The following is a 17,544-nucleotide window of genomic DNA, read 5'->3' as shown; positions in this document are numbered from 1 at the left end:
GATGAGCATACACATGCACACTGACCCACTTTTGACCCCAGTTGTGCAACTATAGCTTCTTTTGTATTCTTCTATGCTAAAAAGCAGCTATCAAAACCGATGGGGTAAATTATGTAGGACAATGTGATGAAGTGAAAGTACAGACAAGCCCTGAAAAACTTCATTTTAAAATTCCAAGCTTCTAAATCACAGCAATTCAATCTGAGAAATCATTTCCATGCATGCATATGTGATGTTCAGATTTACTGCAACAGTTTCAAAAGGCACCTCTACACAGCATCTTTTTGTCTTTACCTTGTAACAGACTCAGTTGTTTAGAACATATACAGAGCAACAGAAAACTTTGAAATAGGTTTGAAAGTACATCAGAAAGAACATGAAGGAAAGAGTTACTGCTGATACATAAGATTTCAAAATTTACAGATTTAGAAGTCCTCTCCCTCAAAAGTCATTCATGAACAGCAAAAGATGAACCACTGCATTTTAAAAAGAAGCTCATGGACCTGCAGGAATGGATGTCTCAGACTGGGGAAGCAAGTAGAGGGCTTTTACTTTGTATCATTTTTTCAGTTTGGCACCAATGCAATGACTAAAGCCATTAGCATTGATAGTATGCATTTGTGTAAAACATATCTGTGTTTTCTCTCTGTGCATTTCCTTTCTGGAAACAAAGACTTGTCCCTGCGTAACTGTGAAGGGCAGAGTAAATCATGGAGAAAAAAAGCCCAAATAAACAGGCAAAAGTCATTATTTGTCCTAATTAAGTCCTATTAAAGAACGTATGTTTATTAAGAAGGATGAGAAAAGAAAGAGCTACATCCAGACAGAGAAAGAGTTAGGTAACTCAACAGGAACATGACGAAACTCCTTGTGCATAACTGAAATCAAACAAAGTAACCACTTTTAAAAAAATGTTCAATAAATTACATTTTCTGTTTCCACAGTTCTATCTGAAAGTGTAAAAAAAAAAAGAAAAGGGAAAAAAATGTTTGCTGCCTGAGTTAGCTGATTGAAAAAACATGTATAAACTACAAAAACAAAAAGAGATGACAGAAAACTTGATTTAAGTCTGTCTAAATGAGTAACAATGTCCTGGTGCCAATATGAAATAATCACTGGGGAGTCAATGCTTTCTCTTGAATTCATAAAGTGTCTTCAGATGAGTCATTAAGTGAGTAATTCTTTGAAGTGAAGGTGAAGGAGACAAGCTCAATGAGAGTATTTGTAAGCCCCAGAAGGGAGCTGGACTCAATGATCTCTGGAGGTCCCTTCAATTCCTACCATTCTGTGATCCTGTGTTACACACTGATGTTAAAAAGAATGAAGATGGTGTTTATGGGTAAACAGTTAGATCTAGGTAGGAGGCGGCTAGATTGAAAACTAGAGTTTCTCTCAAGGAAGCAAAATGATTATTAGTCATATAATCTGCAGAAGGTTTTAATCTTCTTTCCTGGAATGGGGAAAGGTGTGCCAGGTGTCTCAGTCTTACAGAAGAGAAGAAACTTTATGGCAAGTTAACTTTTACCAGAGCTGATTACACCTAAAGTCTCAGAAGAAGCAGCGCGTATTGCATGCGCTGTATTTCATAACACATACTGGGAAAGAAATATTCTCAGAAGGCATTTAGGCCTTGCTCTCATCTAGATGATGTGCGTTGATATTTTTAACAGCTATGGTGAAAATGGTTTTCTGGTTTTGCAATACAAAAGCTTGTGCTACAGTGGGTTCCCTAACATGCTCAAGAAAAACAGCAAGTCTTTTTCCAAGAAAACATCCAGACTAAATGATGTTATCTGATTGAACCAAGTTAAGGACTGGTCTGTGAAGAAGGCCTCCAAATGACAAGAGTAACAAAAAGAAATACTGCAGAACTGCCTGAAATGGGGACTGTTCAGAGAGCTTAGCCTCAGCTTAATTCTAAGGTTAGCAGCAAGCTCATGCTTTCTTTGCTTCCAGGATGAAACACATAGTGGAAGGCAAGCCACGTCATCATTCTTCCCTCTCATTGGTATTTTTTATTAGCCTACAGTCTTTTGTTATTCCCCCTTTAATACAGCAGAAGGGCAAACTTTCTTCCTGTTTTCAGGAAGAAAAGTGTGGAGGAAATTTTTGTCTCTAGTGACTGGTTGGTTTTGCATGTATTATTTTTCAAAACAGAGGGGAGAGTGAGAAAAGAGGGAGGCTAAACCTAGTAATTATTTCTAGAAAACCAAGGAAGATCTACTTTGAGGAAGCAAGTGGCCTTGCTTGCAACAGTCACCTAATAATACCCCTGCACTGAAATCTCTCATGACATGCACATCTGAAAGTATCCTAACTACATGCTAGAGTGAATGGATAATGATCAAGGCTTAGTCCTCACAAGTCCTAGTCTTGTGTGTTCTACTCACCTGTAATGCAACACGACCAGATTAATTTGGTCATGGCTGTGATGTGTATTCATCTACATAATAAAGACTTCTATTGCATTGATGCAACTACTTGACTAGATCTTACCAGATCCTGTACACAGAAATTGAGAGGAGATACAGGGTCATACTTTCTAGCTATATTTTTGTGTCATCCCTGGCACCAGTGACACAATTGTGAAAACGTTGTCCTATTCTAGCAGCATTTTCTTATCCACAGTGAAGTTTAAACAATAACACAAAATAAAAGCACTCATGCCTAAGACTCTCTAGGGACTAAAATATTTTTTAAATGACACAAACCCACTGTGAAAGTAAAACAAGCTGGAAATACATTATTCTGATACAATGGAGGAAAGAAATCAAACCAACCAGTAACAGTGTCATTATCTGGTTTTTCCCAGTCCAATATGACGAAAGTCGGACAGCCCTCAACAGTCACCACTGTGAGGTTAGTAGGGGGATTTTGTGGAGGACGAGTAGGTTCTTCTTTGCTGCTAGCTTCTTCTTGGGGAAAATGTTCAAGAGAGCTTGTGATAGAGCAAGGCACATCATCATCTTTCTTCATGTATTTGACGTGGGGGGCTAAGAGCAATAGGAAAGAGCTGTTATTCATTACAGCGTCTTACAAAATTTCAGTGCCATTTCACCTAGTGCACAACTTCTGTCTCAGACCACCAAGTGAAATCTGCACAACAAGTCAAAGTCAAATATAAATGATTAAGAAAACACCCCCATATATTCAGTGTTAAGCTTCTTGTTTGTAGAGGGTTTTTTTTGCATGTATGGTTTGTTTTCAATTATTATTAGACCTGGAATCTGCGCTGCCTTCATCCCCTTCCTATCAGTATCCCTGATGAAATATCACTCTGAAAAGTATTAGTGGGTGATATGCACAGTTTGAAAGAGCTAACGTCTGTCATAAAACAGGACAATTGATTTTAGTCCTTCTTTAGTAGAATGACACTACAAATCTTGTGTGCAAAGATATAATGCCCATCAGCATTTTGTTTCACCACAAAGAGTAAAAAGTTTTTTCCACAGTTGTCCCATCATTAAATTTGCAGCTTCTAAAGTTCTAAAGTTCTAAATGTTATCCATTTTCTGTGGTATAGGACCAAACGTTAAAATAAATCTGAGGCAAATGTCTTGTACTCTGCATTAAAATTAGGAAGATTACTGAAGACAAACACATTGGCTCTAAAACTAGAACTTCTACTAGATGTCATCAGTAAGCTCTTGCAAAAAAGACAGCGTCTTCATAAATGTAGTGTCTCTTACCAGAGCAAGAGAAAAACCTGAAAAAAACTTTTGGTATAAAAGCTCTTTTTCCTGTTGTCTCACCACGCTAAGCTTTCTAGATTACTGCAACACTGATATTGTGACTACTTTATCATCTAGTCCTGGATATGTTACCAATTATTTGAATGTACGCAGCCTGGGATGAGAAGTGAGGCATCTAGGATGGGTGGATTTTCCTTACATTGAGGTGCACTGGTATTGAGAGATACCTCCTCAGGTACATTTGCATGCCCACAGGAAGATTTTCATTTAGCTTGGTGGAATGTGAAACGCATGCAGTTGTACTACAACTGCCATGCAGGAAAAGCCACAACATGTTTTTGGGCAAGACTGTAAAGTAGGAATTGGCAGCAGGGAAGTAAGTAGAAGTAAAATTTAGTCCAGAATATGCTGGCAGTCTACACCTCAACCTTTTCACCTGACACAAAAGTGAAACTGAATCAAATTAAGCTTTGGCTTTTGAATAACCAAAGGAGATAATTTTGATGTAAGACAGTTCACTCTTCATATATTCCCCCAAATAAAAATACCACAGATATTAAAATCCTACCTTGATACCTTGGTTTGCCTGAAGAATCTGTTTCTGATGTAGGACTTGAGCTGAAGACAGTTGCATCAACTGTGGAAAAATATTTTTATAATTTAATTTGCAATAAATAAGAAGTTTCACTGTTCGGACTCCAGTATTTCACAGTTCATTTGGCATTTAAAATCATGGGAAAGCTCTTCCATGGTAGCACTTGCTGCCAGATTTGTCTTTTTCTTTTAAGGTGGGTGTTTTGGCTGTAACTCTAAGTAAACCCCATACTTACCTGCTAGGATAAAGATAGCTATAACCAATATGACAGCCTTCATGACTACTGCTGGATTAAATTAGTGAAATACATGCAAAATGCTCTTTAAGCCTTTTAATAAGGATATTTTTGCACTGTATTGGCTATTTAAGCTTGAAGCTTATTCCATCTTCATAGAATATATAGTGCTACTATGGTGGCATATGAACTTCTTTAAAATATTCTGTCTCCAGAGTGTACACCTTCCACAAAAATTAAAGAAAAATTAAAGCAAAGAGACTGGTGAATGCAAATGTGGTAAACTAGTCTGAATTGTTGACACCAGCATTGTGTTAAACAGTCACTGTATTGAACAGAAACTTCTCTTGGATACAAATACTGCAATGGACCCTAACAGACAAAACACAATATATTCACAACACGCATTTTTAATAAGTATATCATCCAGGTTGCTTTATTGAGCACTAAATGTCACAGTGGGTTCACGATCACCATAGAGAAACAAGAATTTCAGTATTACTGTAGGAAAACTAGAAACAACATCACTTTGGACAATATACCCAGAGCTGCATATTTAGGCTCAAAAATCCTAAGCACATCCTGCTCCAAAGTGACAGAGAGGAAATCAGAATCACCCTAGACAGAATGCTTCTTATAATAAATATACAATACATCAATATATTTTAGGGAAGAAAAGCAAAGGAGAAAAAATGAAATTTTTGTGTTCATGAAGAGAAAAAAAAAAATAACAAGAACTGCTTGCAATATACTTACCATAATCCTCTGGAGTTGCAAAAGCAGTTGGCATCTTATATGGTGTTCCTGTCCTCACAGGTGGTGTTGGTCCAGCTGGCTTAGCTACAAGTGATAGAAGAAAGAACTTGTGGCAACGGTACATTCACTGTTTCAAGAGTGAAACAGCTTTCTGATTTTCTAACAGAACTCAGCTTTGTGACAAGTGCTTCATGAAACAAGTACTTTCACTTAAACTGTAATATTCCCTCTACACTCATACAACAGCTACCAGTTAGAGTTAGGAAAGTTCCAAGTAGTTAATGTAATTTACTCCTGAAATCCAGTTAGAAAATTCTTTGCTACTTGGAGATTGTCTTGGAGGACTTCAGTCAACTATCCTACACAGACTGGTAAAAGGATGCAAAATGACCAGCATGGACATTTCTGATTCTCAAATAAAAGAACACATTACTTCATGAGTTGTAAGAAGAACTGAAGTTAGCAAATGAAACTTTGATTTCCACGCTCAAATACAGGTGAGGTCCTTTCATTTCTAATCTCAATACAGAATATATATTAGCAAGGCTGGAGCTGAAATATATATATAAAGATGAACACAGAGTCCTTAACTGTGATCTGCATGGAGAGCTAAACCACAGAACAGTTCTGATGCTTCCACTAAAATGAAATTAAGATAACCACTGCATGACTGTGAAATCTCAACCCCTAGAAAGTCAAGAGCTGCATAATGTAGTATACCTCTCTTCCATACATGACAGAGAACATGCTGATTGAAGGCAGAACTCTGACAAACCATGTTTTAAACTATAAAAATCTGTACTTTCTATTAATTTCCTTAATAAAGTTGAAATTTATTAAGATTAATGTAATTAATTATATGAATTATAAATAAATTTATTAAGATGCTCTTAATAAAAATTATCTCCCTACTTTCCACCAATTTCCTTAGTAAAATGAAAATTTATTAAGATTCTTACTTAATTAATTAATTGTCCAGCACAGAGGTTCCAGAACTCTCTTTTTTAATCCTTTTCCCCATTCAGGAGACTTTTAATGTCTACATAGAAACCTTCCCATAATAATCATCCACTGGATGAGTAAGAAAGATGCAAGTAGGGAATTAATGACAGTGTTAATGAGAAAGAGAAACAGGACAGAATTATGAAAGGGGAAATTCAAGAAGAACATTGAAGCAAAATTTTCCTGTTAGTACAGTGGAACAGGCTCTCCTAGGAACCAGAAGCAATTCAATTACAATGTTTCAAACTAAGCTGGATCAAACACTAGGAAACACAGAAGAAGGAAAATCTGCTACTAGCCCCACAAGGAAGAACCAGATCATCTAACCAGTTTATTCCATGTTGAATGCCTAGGAAGGTATCATAACTCCTGACTATCACATAACCTGGCCTCTAGTGTATGTAAAACAGGTGATATTTCAAAACACTGTTATATTAATTAGGCACTTAATGGAGAAAATTAGCAGGCACTCTGTTACAAGCAGAAGCAAAGTATCAGGTCAACATCTTTTTATGCTACAGTGCAAGACTGGCAGTGACTTATGTTGTGTTGTAGCTATTACTAAGGAAACACCAGTGATCAGAAGCAAGTAATGACACAACGGTTTGATCTCAGCTCCGCCGTTCTGTAAATGTACAGCTTGTTTCATCCAGCTTGGAGATTCTTACTTTCAATCTCCTGCACAAAATACTAAAGAATTATTTAGGTCTTTAGGGCCTTTATTAAAACGCACAAAGCGTGAAATGAAATAAACCAAAGAAAGTCAACAGGGAACGCAGCAGAGCCAAAACTTTGATATTTCCAGTGAACTACAGAGAGCAATATGATGAGGGAAGCACTTCTCATGATAAGAGCAATGACTACCTGGAATGTTAGCTTAGGGATTCTTGTTTTTGTGTGCTCTTACTCTGATACTGAGAAAAAGGAATACTGTAGCACAGGACTGAGGCTTAACTTTTTGCACATGAAATGAATTCCAGTGTAGCTAAGTTTTCTGGGTGCCTTTGAAACATAATATTGAGTACCTCCCACTTGACATGCACATTAAGTAATTGCAACTGCTATGGCAAGTATGAAATGTTTTGAAGGTTGATCTTCTTAAAGGATGACTTGTATTATGCTTTCAACTCCCTTACTAGGGATGATTTTGACATAATTAGAATAGGAAAACAAAAAAAGAAAACAGAGTTCATGTATGAAGACCAAAGACACAAGGTCTGTATGTTCAAGAAGACAAGTTTCTATATATATCACAGGTTGGAGAAAAAGAATCTGTACTATAAAATTCTTCTATACACTGCTGGTCAGTTCAATACTCTCTCACACATAGTAAAATATGTATAGGGAAAAGATTGAGATACCTGGACTCCCTGGTTTACCAGTCACGGTGTTTGGAGGCAGAGGTTTTCTTCGCATTTGTGTAGGTTTGATAGCAGGTATAGGTGGATGCTGAGGGCCAGGTGGTGTAGTTACTGAACGATATGACAAGGTGGTGTTATTAATTATTTAACCTCAAATTCCAGAAAATCAGAAACCCATTACAAGTTATATTCTGACTTCTCAAACAAGGTTTTATTTCTCATTTAGTATCAAAAGTGGAGAAGTGAGGTTAGGAGCTGAACTGAGTTGTATTTTCAGCCTTGCATTCTTTGGGAAGGATGTGCCATGGAGTTTTAGACCCAAGATTACACTGAAAAAATATAGTTCCTTTGAGTTTTTGTACACATGTTTCAGCAATTAATTTTCTGTGCAGTTACTCATTTCTGTCAATGGTAACATCCTGGCAGCAAATGGAACATTTCTTCCCACAATAAACATCACCTCAGGGTGGAACCCTCTTCAGTATCTTACTCACAAAATTTTGGATCTTTTATACTTTCTAAGTGATGAATCAGGTCACCGTCAGCTTGAAGCAAAAGTGTATCACAAGAGAAATTATCATTGTGGTCACTTTCTGCTATGCCTTTCAAAAGTGAAAAATGAATAAAGCCACTCTCAGTTCATGCACTGACTGGGCTAGAGATAGTTACTGTGCTAGAAACTCCTGAAGCACCCAACTAAGCTATTTCAATGTGCAACACCAGCCGATATCTATTAAACTCATCTGGCAATGTCCTTTGACAATGAAGTCCTAAGAGAAAACCTAAGCCCCTTATTTCATACTTACTGAACATTTTGCTGTATTTTCCAGGCAATTATAAATGATTTTATTATTCAAAGGAAAGGCAAAGGAAAGGATTTTCCTTCCACTGTTCACTTTTGCACATCTTTTCCCAAGAAAAACACCAAACAAACAGAAAATATGTGCAACAATTATTTAACAAAGGAGTTTTTGTATCTAACAGTGTAAAAACCTCAAGAGTAGTATCATTCTTAAAATGCTGCCAATGTCAACAAATATGCAGGTTGCTTGATACTGAGTTACTGGCTATGCAGAGCAACTTGGCCCCTGCTTATCAGACCTTAACTTATGCTATAAATAGAGTAACTGCGGGTAAAAAGGGAGCAGATCCAAAGACATTTTTTTTTTAAAATGTAAAATCCCTCACATCAGGAAATAACGCTTTATCTACTTCAGGAAGACTTACTGGTTTTGCAGGTAGGTCCTCCAACCTCAAACTATTCTACAATGGTCTCTTCTCCCTAGTATCAGATGATAACAGCAAGAGGAAATGGCCTGAAATCATGCCAGGGGAGGTTTAGATTGGATATCAGAAAAAGTTCTTTCCTGCAAGAGTGGTCAGGCACTGGAACAGGCTACCCAGGGAAATTTTGGAGTCACTGTCTCTGGAGGTGTTCGAGAAACGTGTGGACATGGCACTTTGGGGCATGGTTTAATGGCTATGGCCGTGTTAAATTGATGGTTGGACTCGATGATCTTTGAGGACTTTTCCAAGTGAAACAATTTTATGATTCTTTATTAAGACCATATGAAGAGAGCTGAGATCTCAAATGTATACAAGAGAAGGGCAAAACAGTGGTAGTTAATTTCAACAACCATACCCAACTGTCTTTTATGACTATAGTTAAAGGTATTGGCTTACTTCAAAGCTCTAAAGGCTTAACTTAAAACATCTAATGTCCTAAGATGAGTAAAAGCAGATGTAGATGTGCCTTCAGAACTATATACATAGAAAAATTTCCAGTCTTTGCAAATCACAAACTGGATTTACTTAAGTACACCACACTGCCTGACATTCAGTAACAAAAATAGCAGAGCACTACACTTGTGTACAGTTTGCTGTCTACATCCAGCTACTACTAAGAGTAGCTGGGCTTATCTTTGCCAAGTGCAATCTTCAGACTGAATAAACTTTAAAAAGATAAAACATCAGTGCTCAGCTGTCAAGATAAGCTCTTGTCTTTGTGCAGGTAAATTAGCTGCAAAGGAAATTCAGCAGGGTGCAAGAGCAAAAAGCAGATTATAAATTTCTTAGAAGCAGATCTTTGTGTCTGTGTTTTCAAATCTAACAACATCTTTTCAGAGGAAAACACAGCTAATAAAAGCACCTGCAGCTGAATAGTGATTCCAGGGATAAAACTGGACAGATTTTCTTTTTAGGCAGTTTTTTATGCCAGGAATACACAGCTAAAACTAGCTCTGTTCTTGATTGTGCATATAAAACAAATCCTCTAAGTGTAAGGGTGTTCACATGTTTGTATGAATGATTGTGTCCATACATGTGGCATACAAACATTATACATTCTACAGCTTTTAGATTAAATGGAAGATTTCAAAGATGACATACAAAAGATTTCAAAAAGTGAAATACAAAAGGTCTATTTTTGAAGGCCTATTTGGGGAAGCTGTTTTTCAGTAAAAAATATCTTGAATGCTTTGAAAATGTGATTGCAAGAGTTGCAAGAGAAGTAAATCTCTCAAGCCTGTTATAGCACATGTAAAAAAAAAAAAAACCAACTCTCATCTACATTGTTATTTTGCTTCAAACCTGACATTCTAATTTTCCTAAAAATCCTAATAGTCAACAAGATATTCTCATAAACATGAGGACAATCTGGTTGTCCATTCACCTTACCTTCCCTTGCAATGCAGCAACTATTAGTATGAAAAAAAAATAATCAGTGCTTCCAATGTTGTGGCTGTTTGATCACAAAGATACAACATTGGCTGTGGTCACTTTTAAAAATATGGCATAGGTTAGTGATTAAATAGTGACCATGGAATATTTTTATCTCTTTGACTAGCAATCTGGAGACAAGAGAAGGTGTATTGATGAGGATGGCTGAGAGGTGTTCACTGGCTGCCTAGTGAAGTGCAGTCAAAACACAAGCAGATGTGGCACTTTTGGACATGGTCTAGTGGTCATGGAGGAGTTGGGTAGAAGGTTTGGCTTAATGGTCTTAGAGGTGTTTTCCAATCTTAATGATTCTATGAATTATTTTCTGTTCCTAGTCGATGTGCTTTTTGTGTAGGAAAGGCAGTACTTTTATTTTTCATAACTTTAGGGGGCATTTATATTGCCAATTTTTTTTTCCTGAACCTTACCAGAAATTGGCTTTTCCCAGGTATCAATATATTCCAATGGCTTTTTCACATCCACACCAATTTGCCTGATGATATCTTCAGGTGTATACACATCATCTGTGAAAAAATGAAAATGAGTATCTATCAAGTCATGGAATACTTGTATATCGTGTATATTCAAACCTATGGCCCACTTATATTTTTACTGATAACTTACTGTTGTCTTCCCATTCAAGTAAGTAGAAAGTGATCTGTGGTTAGAGAGCCTGCAATTTAATTTTAAGCATTCCTTGAAAGAAATTTATTTATAAAGTGAGAATGACTAAGTGTGGTGGTAAGGCCATGACACATGGCCCAGTACAAATTCAGACAGGACCTTGCCTGTCTGGTGAACAAGATGCCTATCTGGGGTCAGAGCACGTAAGCTCCCACAGATACAAGGCCCTTGCCTCTGCTTTTTATGGTCATAGGCTGGCAGAACTTTCCATTGTGCAGCTACATGTTAGCTTTAGTGCCCCATTGGACCAAGTGACCTCTGGCATTTTATATATATATACAAGTGGCTAGGTAGCCTAGGCGCCTTGCTCAGATCCACCTTGCTTCAAGCCCTGCCCTGCCTCGAGTGTCTGATCCAGAGCCTTGGGATAAAGCCACGAGCCATACACGTGCAAGTCAGAGAAGTCAGCGCCTAGACAGCCAGAGTGGCTGAGCCTTCTTTCCCCTTGCCACCAGAATAGCATCGTGCCTCAGTTTACCCATGCAGGAACCACGCAAACGCCCGTCGCCAAGAGCATGAATTGGATTACAAATGGACAGTTTCTGGAGCCTGTCAGCAGAGTGAGGTGGGGACCATCCCCAAATTTCTACTCTGATTCTCATAAGTAAACCCTGGCCTGCTCATATCTTCCTAAGGGTTATTGGTCGGCCTTTGCTTTATAAGTGGGTGAAGCTGTTTCTGTCATAGCTTTTTCCAGTCTCTGAACTCTCTAAATTGTGTCAAAATTGTCATAAGCATCCTGGAAGAATTCACGACCGAATAGAACCTGTAAATAATTTTATCAGTTCTGTGCATAGTTTTGGGGTGGGGTTTTGGGAAAATAAAAATAACTGTATTTTATAATTCCTGCCTCATTAATTTAACCCAAACTAATACACTAAGATTAAGAGATAATAGATGAGTTAAACCAAAACTGATAGAAAGATAAATACAGAGAACATTTTCGTTTTCCAGTATGTCCATTGATCCTTGCAAACAGCAAACTTGTTCTCCCCAAAATAGTATCTTTGCTTTTCTTCTGTATCGAATGGCAAGAACAATTTTGACTGAAATATATACTAAATTTGGAGTACTGGATGGAAAGTGTACATAAAAGTCAGTTTGTATATAATGGAAAATCTTACTTAAAAGTTACATAAACGCATTCTAAAAAACCTGAAGTAAATGACATTAGAAGATCAACACAACCACTCCTGGCACATAACAACTATTTTACATGCTGATATTTATAGTACAGCCAGGCTGTTAAATTGGTATGCTTACTCTAAACAAAATAATTATATTTGCTTTATAAAACATCTATATAAGGTAAACTGAGAAGATGCATTGCAATTTCATCATGTTTGTGAAAAAAATAAATTAAAAAAAACAACAAAGAGAATTACTCTTTCTCATGACTTTGAAAAAAAACCCACCTGAAAGCTAATGTATTTAAAATAAATAAATCTCAAAACTGAACTACTAAATTCCAACCCTTTTCCAACATGACCTAAACATTACAGTCAGATTTATAATCTGGTGATCAGTTTGTTTTGAGATTAAACTAGTATTTTAACAGCATGAAGCTAATAATTTTTCAGTTATGTCACTATTTGAACATTTTTGCTGGGTATACCTTAGGAATCTGCAAGTCCATAGTATGGACATGTTGCTTAAGATTAATGAGACTTGTAGTACCTGGTCCTTGTGAGTAAAATTTCTAAACACATCATGTGGTTTTATGTAACTGCAATCTGTCTTCAGGTAACTAAAGTGGATAATTAGATCTTCAGCTATATATAGCAGCAGTGCTAATCAGTGTTTCATTGCAATAGTATTCAAGGGAGAAGAGGCACAAGAAGACCAGCACCAACTGGTCATAGTCTGAGTGAATAGTATATTTAGTTTCTTAGGTTCATCTCACTACAAACACATTAACAAAATGCACCAACACATTGACTAAATCATACTAAATCGCTCAAGTATCCATTAATTCAGTTTTGCCTCTTAATGTCTACAGAAAGGCCTATCCCTGTCCTGCTCCTTATGACCCAATTTAGAATCACAATCTTTGCTAAGTTACATCAGCTAGGAATGAACAAAATACTATGGACATTCTAGAGAGAAGAATTAATTATTTCATTTTTTCCCCAGAAACTTCCACTGTTTACTAATGAAAGTAAGTCAAACTTTCAGATTAAATAAAGCTGATCAAACCACAAGATTTCCCTGTTGACAGATTCTCCTTTTGAATGTTTCAATTCACTTTAAAGTTACATAAAAGTTTGTTAGTGTTTTCCTACAAGGTACCTTCACTATCAAACTGCTTTCTCATAGCATTTACCTCATGCTAGCTAATGTAATTTGCTTATTTTAAGCATTTTGACTTCAGGCATTTATCTAAGCTTTTAACAGAACTGCTTGCATGAGTGTGTGTCTTCTATCTTTTTGGTTCCTGGAAATATTGATATGGTCTGGAATACCTAGAAACTAACCACTGCATTTTTAATAGCAGAAATACCATTAGAAGGTGGATTATTTTAAGGGAAGAACTGGAAAAAGTACCTCTGATAAAACAAACTGAAATACCTCGATACTTGAGTTCCTCTAGAACTTGGCTGTACAGTCACAGATTCAAAAATGAAAATAAAATACAGTGCAAAGTTAATGGCCACATTAATGATAACGAACTATCTCGCTCTTTCGCATGGGAAAAGGAAATGTTGGACAAAGTTTATTTGCTGAAGGCTGTCCAGAAGCATAACAGATCATGAGAAGCTTTTAAACTATCCAGATTGAATTAAAAACCTCCACCTGAGCAAGCTGTTAAATACATTAAAACAAATAAAAAACCCCACAACAGTAAAATAAAATTAAAGGCAAAATAGCTAGAATATGGTAGAAAACTAAAAGGAATGTTGGTCATGAGGAGGCCTCTTTCCCACAGTCAAGTTTACCACCTGGCACTACAGCTAGCCTGGAAACTGAAAAGACTGCCAGGAAACCAGCCACAATCCCATGTGCCGCTGCTGGAAAAAACAAACTCCACTGCTTATCATCTGGGCCCTGCAGCTGCCAAGCACACTCTCCATGAGTTGAAATGTCTTTGCACTGATGCTAATGAGCACAAATAGGAAGAACTGGAGAGCCTTCAACAGTAGTGCCATCCCAGCAAGGAATTATAATATCTGCACTAGTCTTCGAACTACAGAATATCCATGGCTCTTCAGTAAATGGTCTCTTCTTCAGAAGAATGAAAGGTTATGTAATGTCTAAAGGTAATGCTGTAAGGTTGAAAGCAGCACTGACAACCTTATTTTGATTGGATGGGAAAATCAAGTATAATTGAAAAAAGATAAATTACTTTTCACCAAGCCAAACCAAAACAATATTTTGAATAAATCTTTGTGCTTATGGATGTATGGTACCCCTGTGTGTAAGGACATGTAAATTGAAGGGACAGGTATCATCCTCTTTATCATCCATCAATCTAGAACGTTCTTGGTGATTGTGGTAAATACTGCATTATGCCCAGAATTATGCCCCAAATATCACCAAAACATGTCCTTACATGTTTTGCTCAAACCCTCCTTCCGCTTCTTTTCTGGAGTGGGTACTCCACCCAGAGCTGAGAAACCAAATGGCCAGGTGCCAACAAGCCAGGGTAAACAACCCAGCCTCCCTTGTTTGGGGTAAACAAGAGCACGTGCGCACCGTGAGGGATACTTGTGCTGTGCTTGTGCTTCTTCCAAATATGGGCATATTCTGGCCATACGCTTTGCCATAGGCTAGTGATGTGTTTACCAAGCGTTTGACTATTGGCTAAATCCATGCCTCGAGCAAATTCTAAATATTACCCAAATTGCAAACAATTCACTCTCACTCTACTGCTCTTTTGCTCCTTTGCACTCTCTTGCATGTGCTCTGCCCTCGTTCATGTGCTCTGCTTTGTCTGCACTCCGGAGAGAAGCCTTACCCCCCCAAGAAGTGCCGTCGTGCCTTAGCTTACCCAGAACCAGCAAAGAGTTCTTTGCATAAGCTGCACTGAAACTACAGCCAGCTTAGCATCATATCTGCAGTCTCACCAGTAGGAAGAAGATGCCTAACCACACCCTGAAGGGACAGAGACCTGTTGGCCAAGGCCCATGGAGAATCAGGACCTCACCTGAGTTGTAAGAGAATCTATGCCCCTGCCAACCAGGGAGAACTTCTCTGAATCTCTTTCAGCAGTTCTAAGCATATCGGCACAAGCATAAAAGCTGCAGACCTGCAAGCCAAAGCCACCCTTTGTGTGCCTGCTCATAAAGCCAGAACTGCACCCAGGTCCTTCTGTGCTGGCCACTAAGTCATGGGAGAAGGAGCTGCCACCCGTTGCTCCACATGCCTGAGAGCCCAAGTGCCAGGGCAACCCAGCTGCCACAGCCCTGGAAGAAGCTCCAGGAAAAGCAGCTGCCAAGAGCTGAACCAACAGGAAAGCTGCTAAACGTGGCCACCCTACCCATGCTCTCCAGCTGCTTTGGGAGGGAAAGTGCTCCCCCACAGCATCCTGCAAACTTTGCAGCAGTGCCAGCACTGGGAGTCACCCAAGAGCCTGTTCCAGATGAAACAGTCTCCAGCACACACCCACAGAGCCCACGTCGCACCCCTGCAGTAGCGGGAGAAAGCTACCTCCACCATGTCCGGTGGGGACCATCCCCAGGAGCCAGCCACGGCGCTGCTGAGCCCGAGCAACCAGCATAGTGACCAGCTCAGCAACCGTCTTAACAAGGAGCCTTCACCAGTGAAACTGTATCTTTCCAGTGCTCACATGTTTAACACCAGATTTGGTTCTGTTTAAAATCCCTGCACGGTGCTGTAATTTGTGGATTATAATGCAGCAGCCTGGTAATGCCCAGAATTATAATTCATGAGTGAAAATTGGTTCAAGTCTCTTTGAAAGGTTCCTTTAACTGTATGTGCTCTGGCACCTAGCTTCACCACTGTATTCAACAGCCAGGTGCCTGCTGAGTCATTCCTGGACAAACAGCAAATTGCAGCCTAGTCCTTATGGAATAATTGTTTTGTATTTTTCTAATTTGGTTCAAAATTGTTAAACTGTACCAGATTATGTGATTATATCCACAACTGTACACTAAAATCTGCATGATACTATCATATATACATACATACATATATATATAATATACACACACTCCATTAAAAGGTTATTAATAATTTTTGATAGTAATAAATAGCATAATATATAAATAATATTATTAAGATTTCATATTAATACCCATGACAGTGATGAACTATTCCAACTTGAATATCATATACTCCAAGTACAACAGTCAGAATATCAGTAGGTCTAATATGAATATAACACATATATGTTAGCTATCAAGATACCTGTCTTTAAGGCTTTTTTATAATCCTTCTGACTTGCACTTTAACACCTGGGTAACTCTGTTCAACATGGTGGTTTTCGGTAATTATTCTACACCTGTCGCAAAATCACAGAATGCTAGGGGTTCGAACCCCTTGAGACTGTTGAGCCCAGCCCCTCTGCCAAAGCAGGATTACCTAGGGTAGGCCACACAGGAATGTGTCCAGGCAGGTTTGGAAAGTCTCCAGCGAATGAGACCCCACAACCTCTCTGGGCAGCCTGTTCTAGTTCTCTGGCATCTCTACGGGAAACTTTTACCTTGTGTTGAGGTGGAAATTTCTGTGTTCCAGTTTGTATCTGTTACTCCTTGACCTGTCACTGGGCACCACTGCAAAGAGACTGGCCCCATCTTCTTGCCACTCACCCTTCAGATATTTGCAGACAGAGCAGATCCCCTATGAGCCTTCTATTCTCCAGGCTAAACAGCCCCAGGTCTCTCAGTTGCTCCTCATCAGAAAGATATCCCAGTCCCTTCACCATCCTCATAACCTCCATTGGACAATCTAGAGTAGTTTCCTGTCCCTCTTGATCTGGGGAGCTCAGAACCCAACACAATATTTCAGATGAGGCCTCACTAGGGCAGAGCAGAGGGCCAGGAGGACCTCTCTCCACCTGATGAACAGAGTTTTCTTAATGAGAGGGCACATTGCTCTCTCATGGTCAACTTACTGTCCACCAGGACTCCCAGGTCCTTCTTCGTGGAGCTGTTTTCTGAAGTTTTTTATCATCTAAAAATTATCAAAAACCAGTAGCCACATAATAATCTACCTGTGAGTTTACAGTGGTTGTTTGTCAATATCATTTCGTAATGGCACTTGGAATTATATAGCATGACCAATAGCAGCAGAATATGCTTACCATATTCTGAGAAGACAATTTGAGGAAGTCACATTCTGTCTTTTACAGATAAGTTAAAAAAACAATTCCCAAACCACAGCTTTACCTGGCACAATCCACTTTGGCAGTCCAGGTGCTTTTGTTCTTGCTGGTGCTACTGTGGTTTCACTAAGAGCTGTCAGACAGAAAAAAAGAAGAAAAAAAGAAAAAAGTTCCATGAGAAGAAAACCCAAAAGACTTTTATACGATTCCTACAATTC

The 17,544-nt window shown here is 38.4% G+C and overlaps 1 protein-coding gene across 1 annotated transcript in view; it reads right to left on the bottom strand.

Moving 5' to 3' along the window:
* Nucleotides 1-17,544, bottom strand: part of ABI3BP (ABI family member 3 binding protein) — a 155,782-nt gene that overhangs the window by 25,123 nt on the left and 113,115 nt on the right. The window contains exons 47-52 of the mRNA XM_054385863.1: nucleotides 17,391-17,459; nucleotides 10,788-10,883; nucleotides 7,642-7,752; nucleotides 5,279-5,362; nucleotides 4,261-4,329; nucleotides 2,781-2,993 (exon numbers count right to left, since the gene is read on the bottom strand). Coding sequence (XP_054241838.1) covers nucleotides 2,781-2,993; nucleotides 4,261-4,329; nucleotides 5,279-5,362; nucleotides 7,642-7,752; nucleotides 10,788-10,883; nucleotides 17,391-17,459 — 642 coding nt within the window. The remainder of the gene's footprint in view (nucleotides 1-2,780; nucleotides 2,994-4,260; nucleotides 4,330-5,278; nucleotides 5,363-7,641; nucleotides 7,753-10,787; nucleotides 10,884-17,390; nucleotides 17,460-17,544) is intronic.

This window comes from Indicator indicator, chromosome 1, assembly GCF_027791375.1.
Source record: "Indicator indicator isolate 239-I01 chromosome 1, UM_Iind_1.1, whole genome shotgun sequence".
Taxonomy (NCBI): domain Eukaryota; kingdom Metazoa; phylum Chordata; class Aves; order Piciformes; family Indicatoridae; genus Indicator; species Indicator indicator.
The sequence above is the reverse complement of the archived record's forward strand: the minus strand, read 5'-3'. Positions and strand labels throughout refer to the sequence as shown.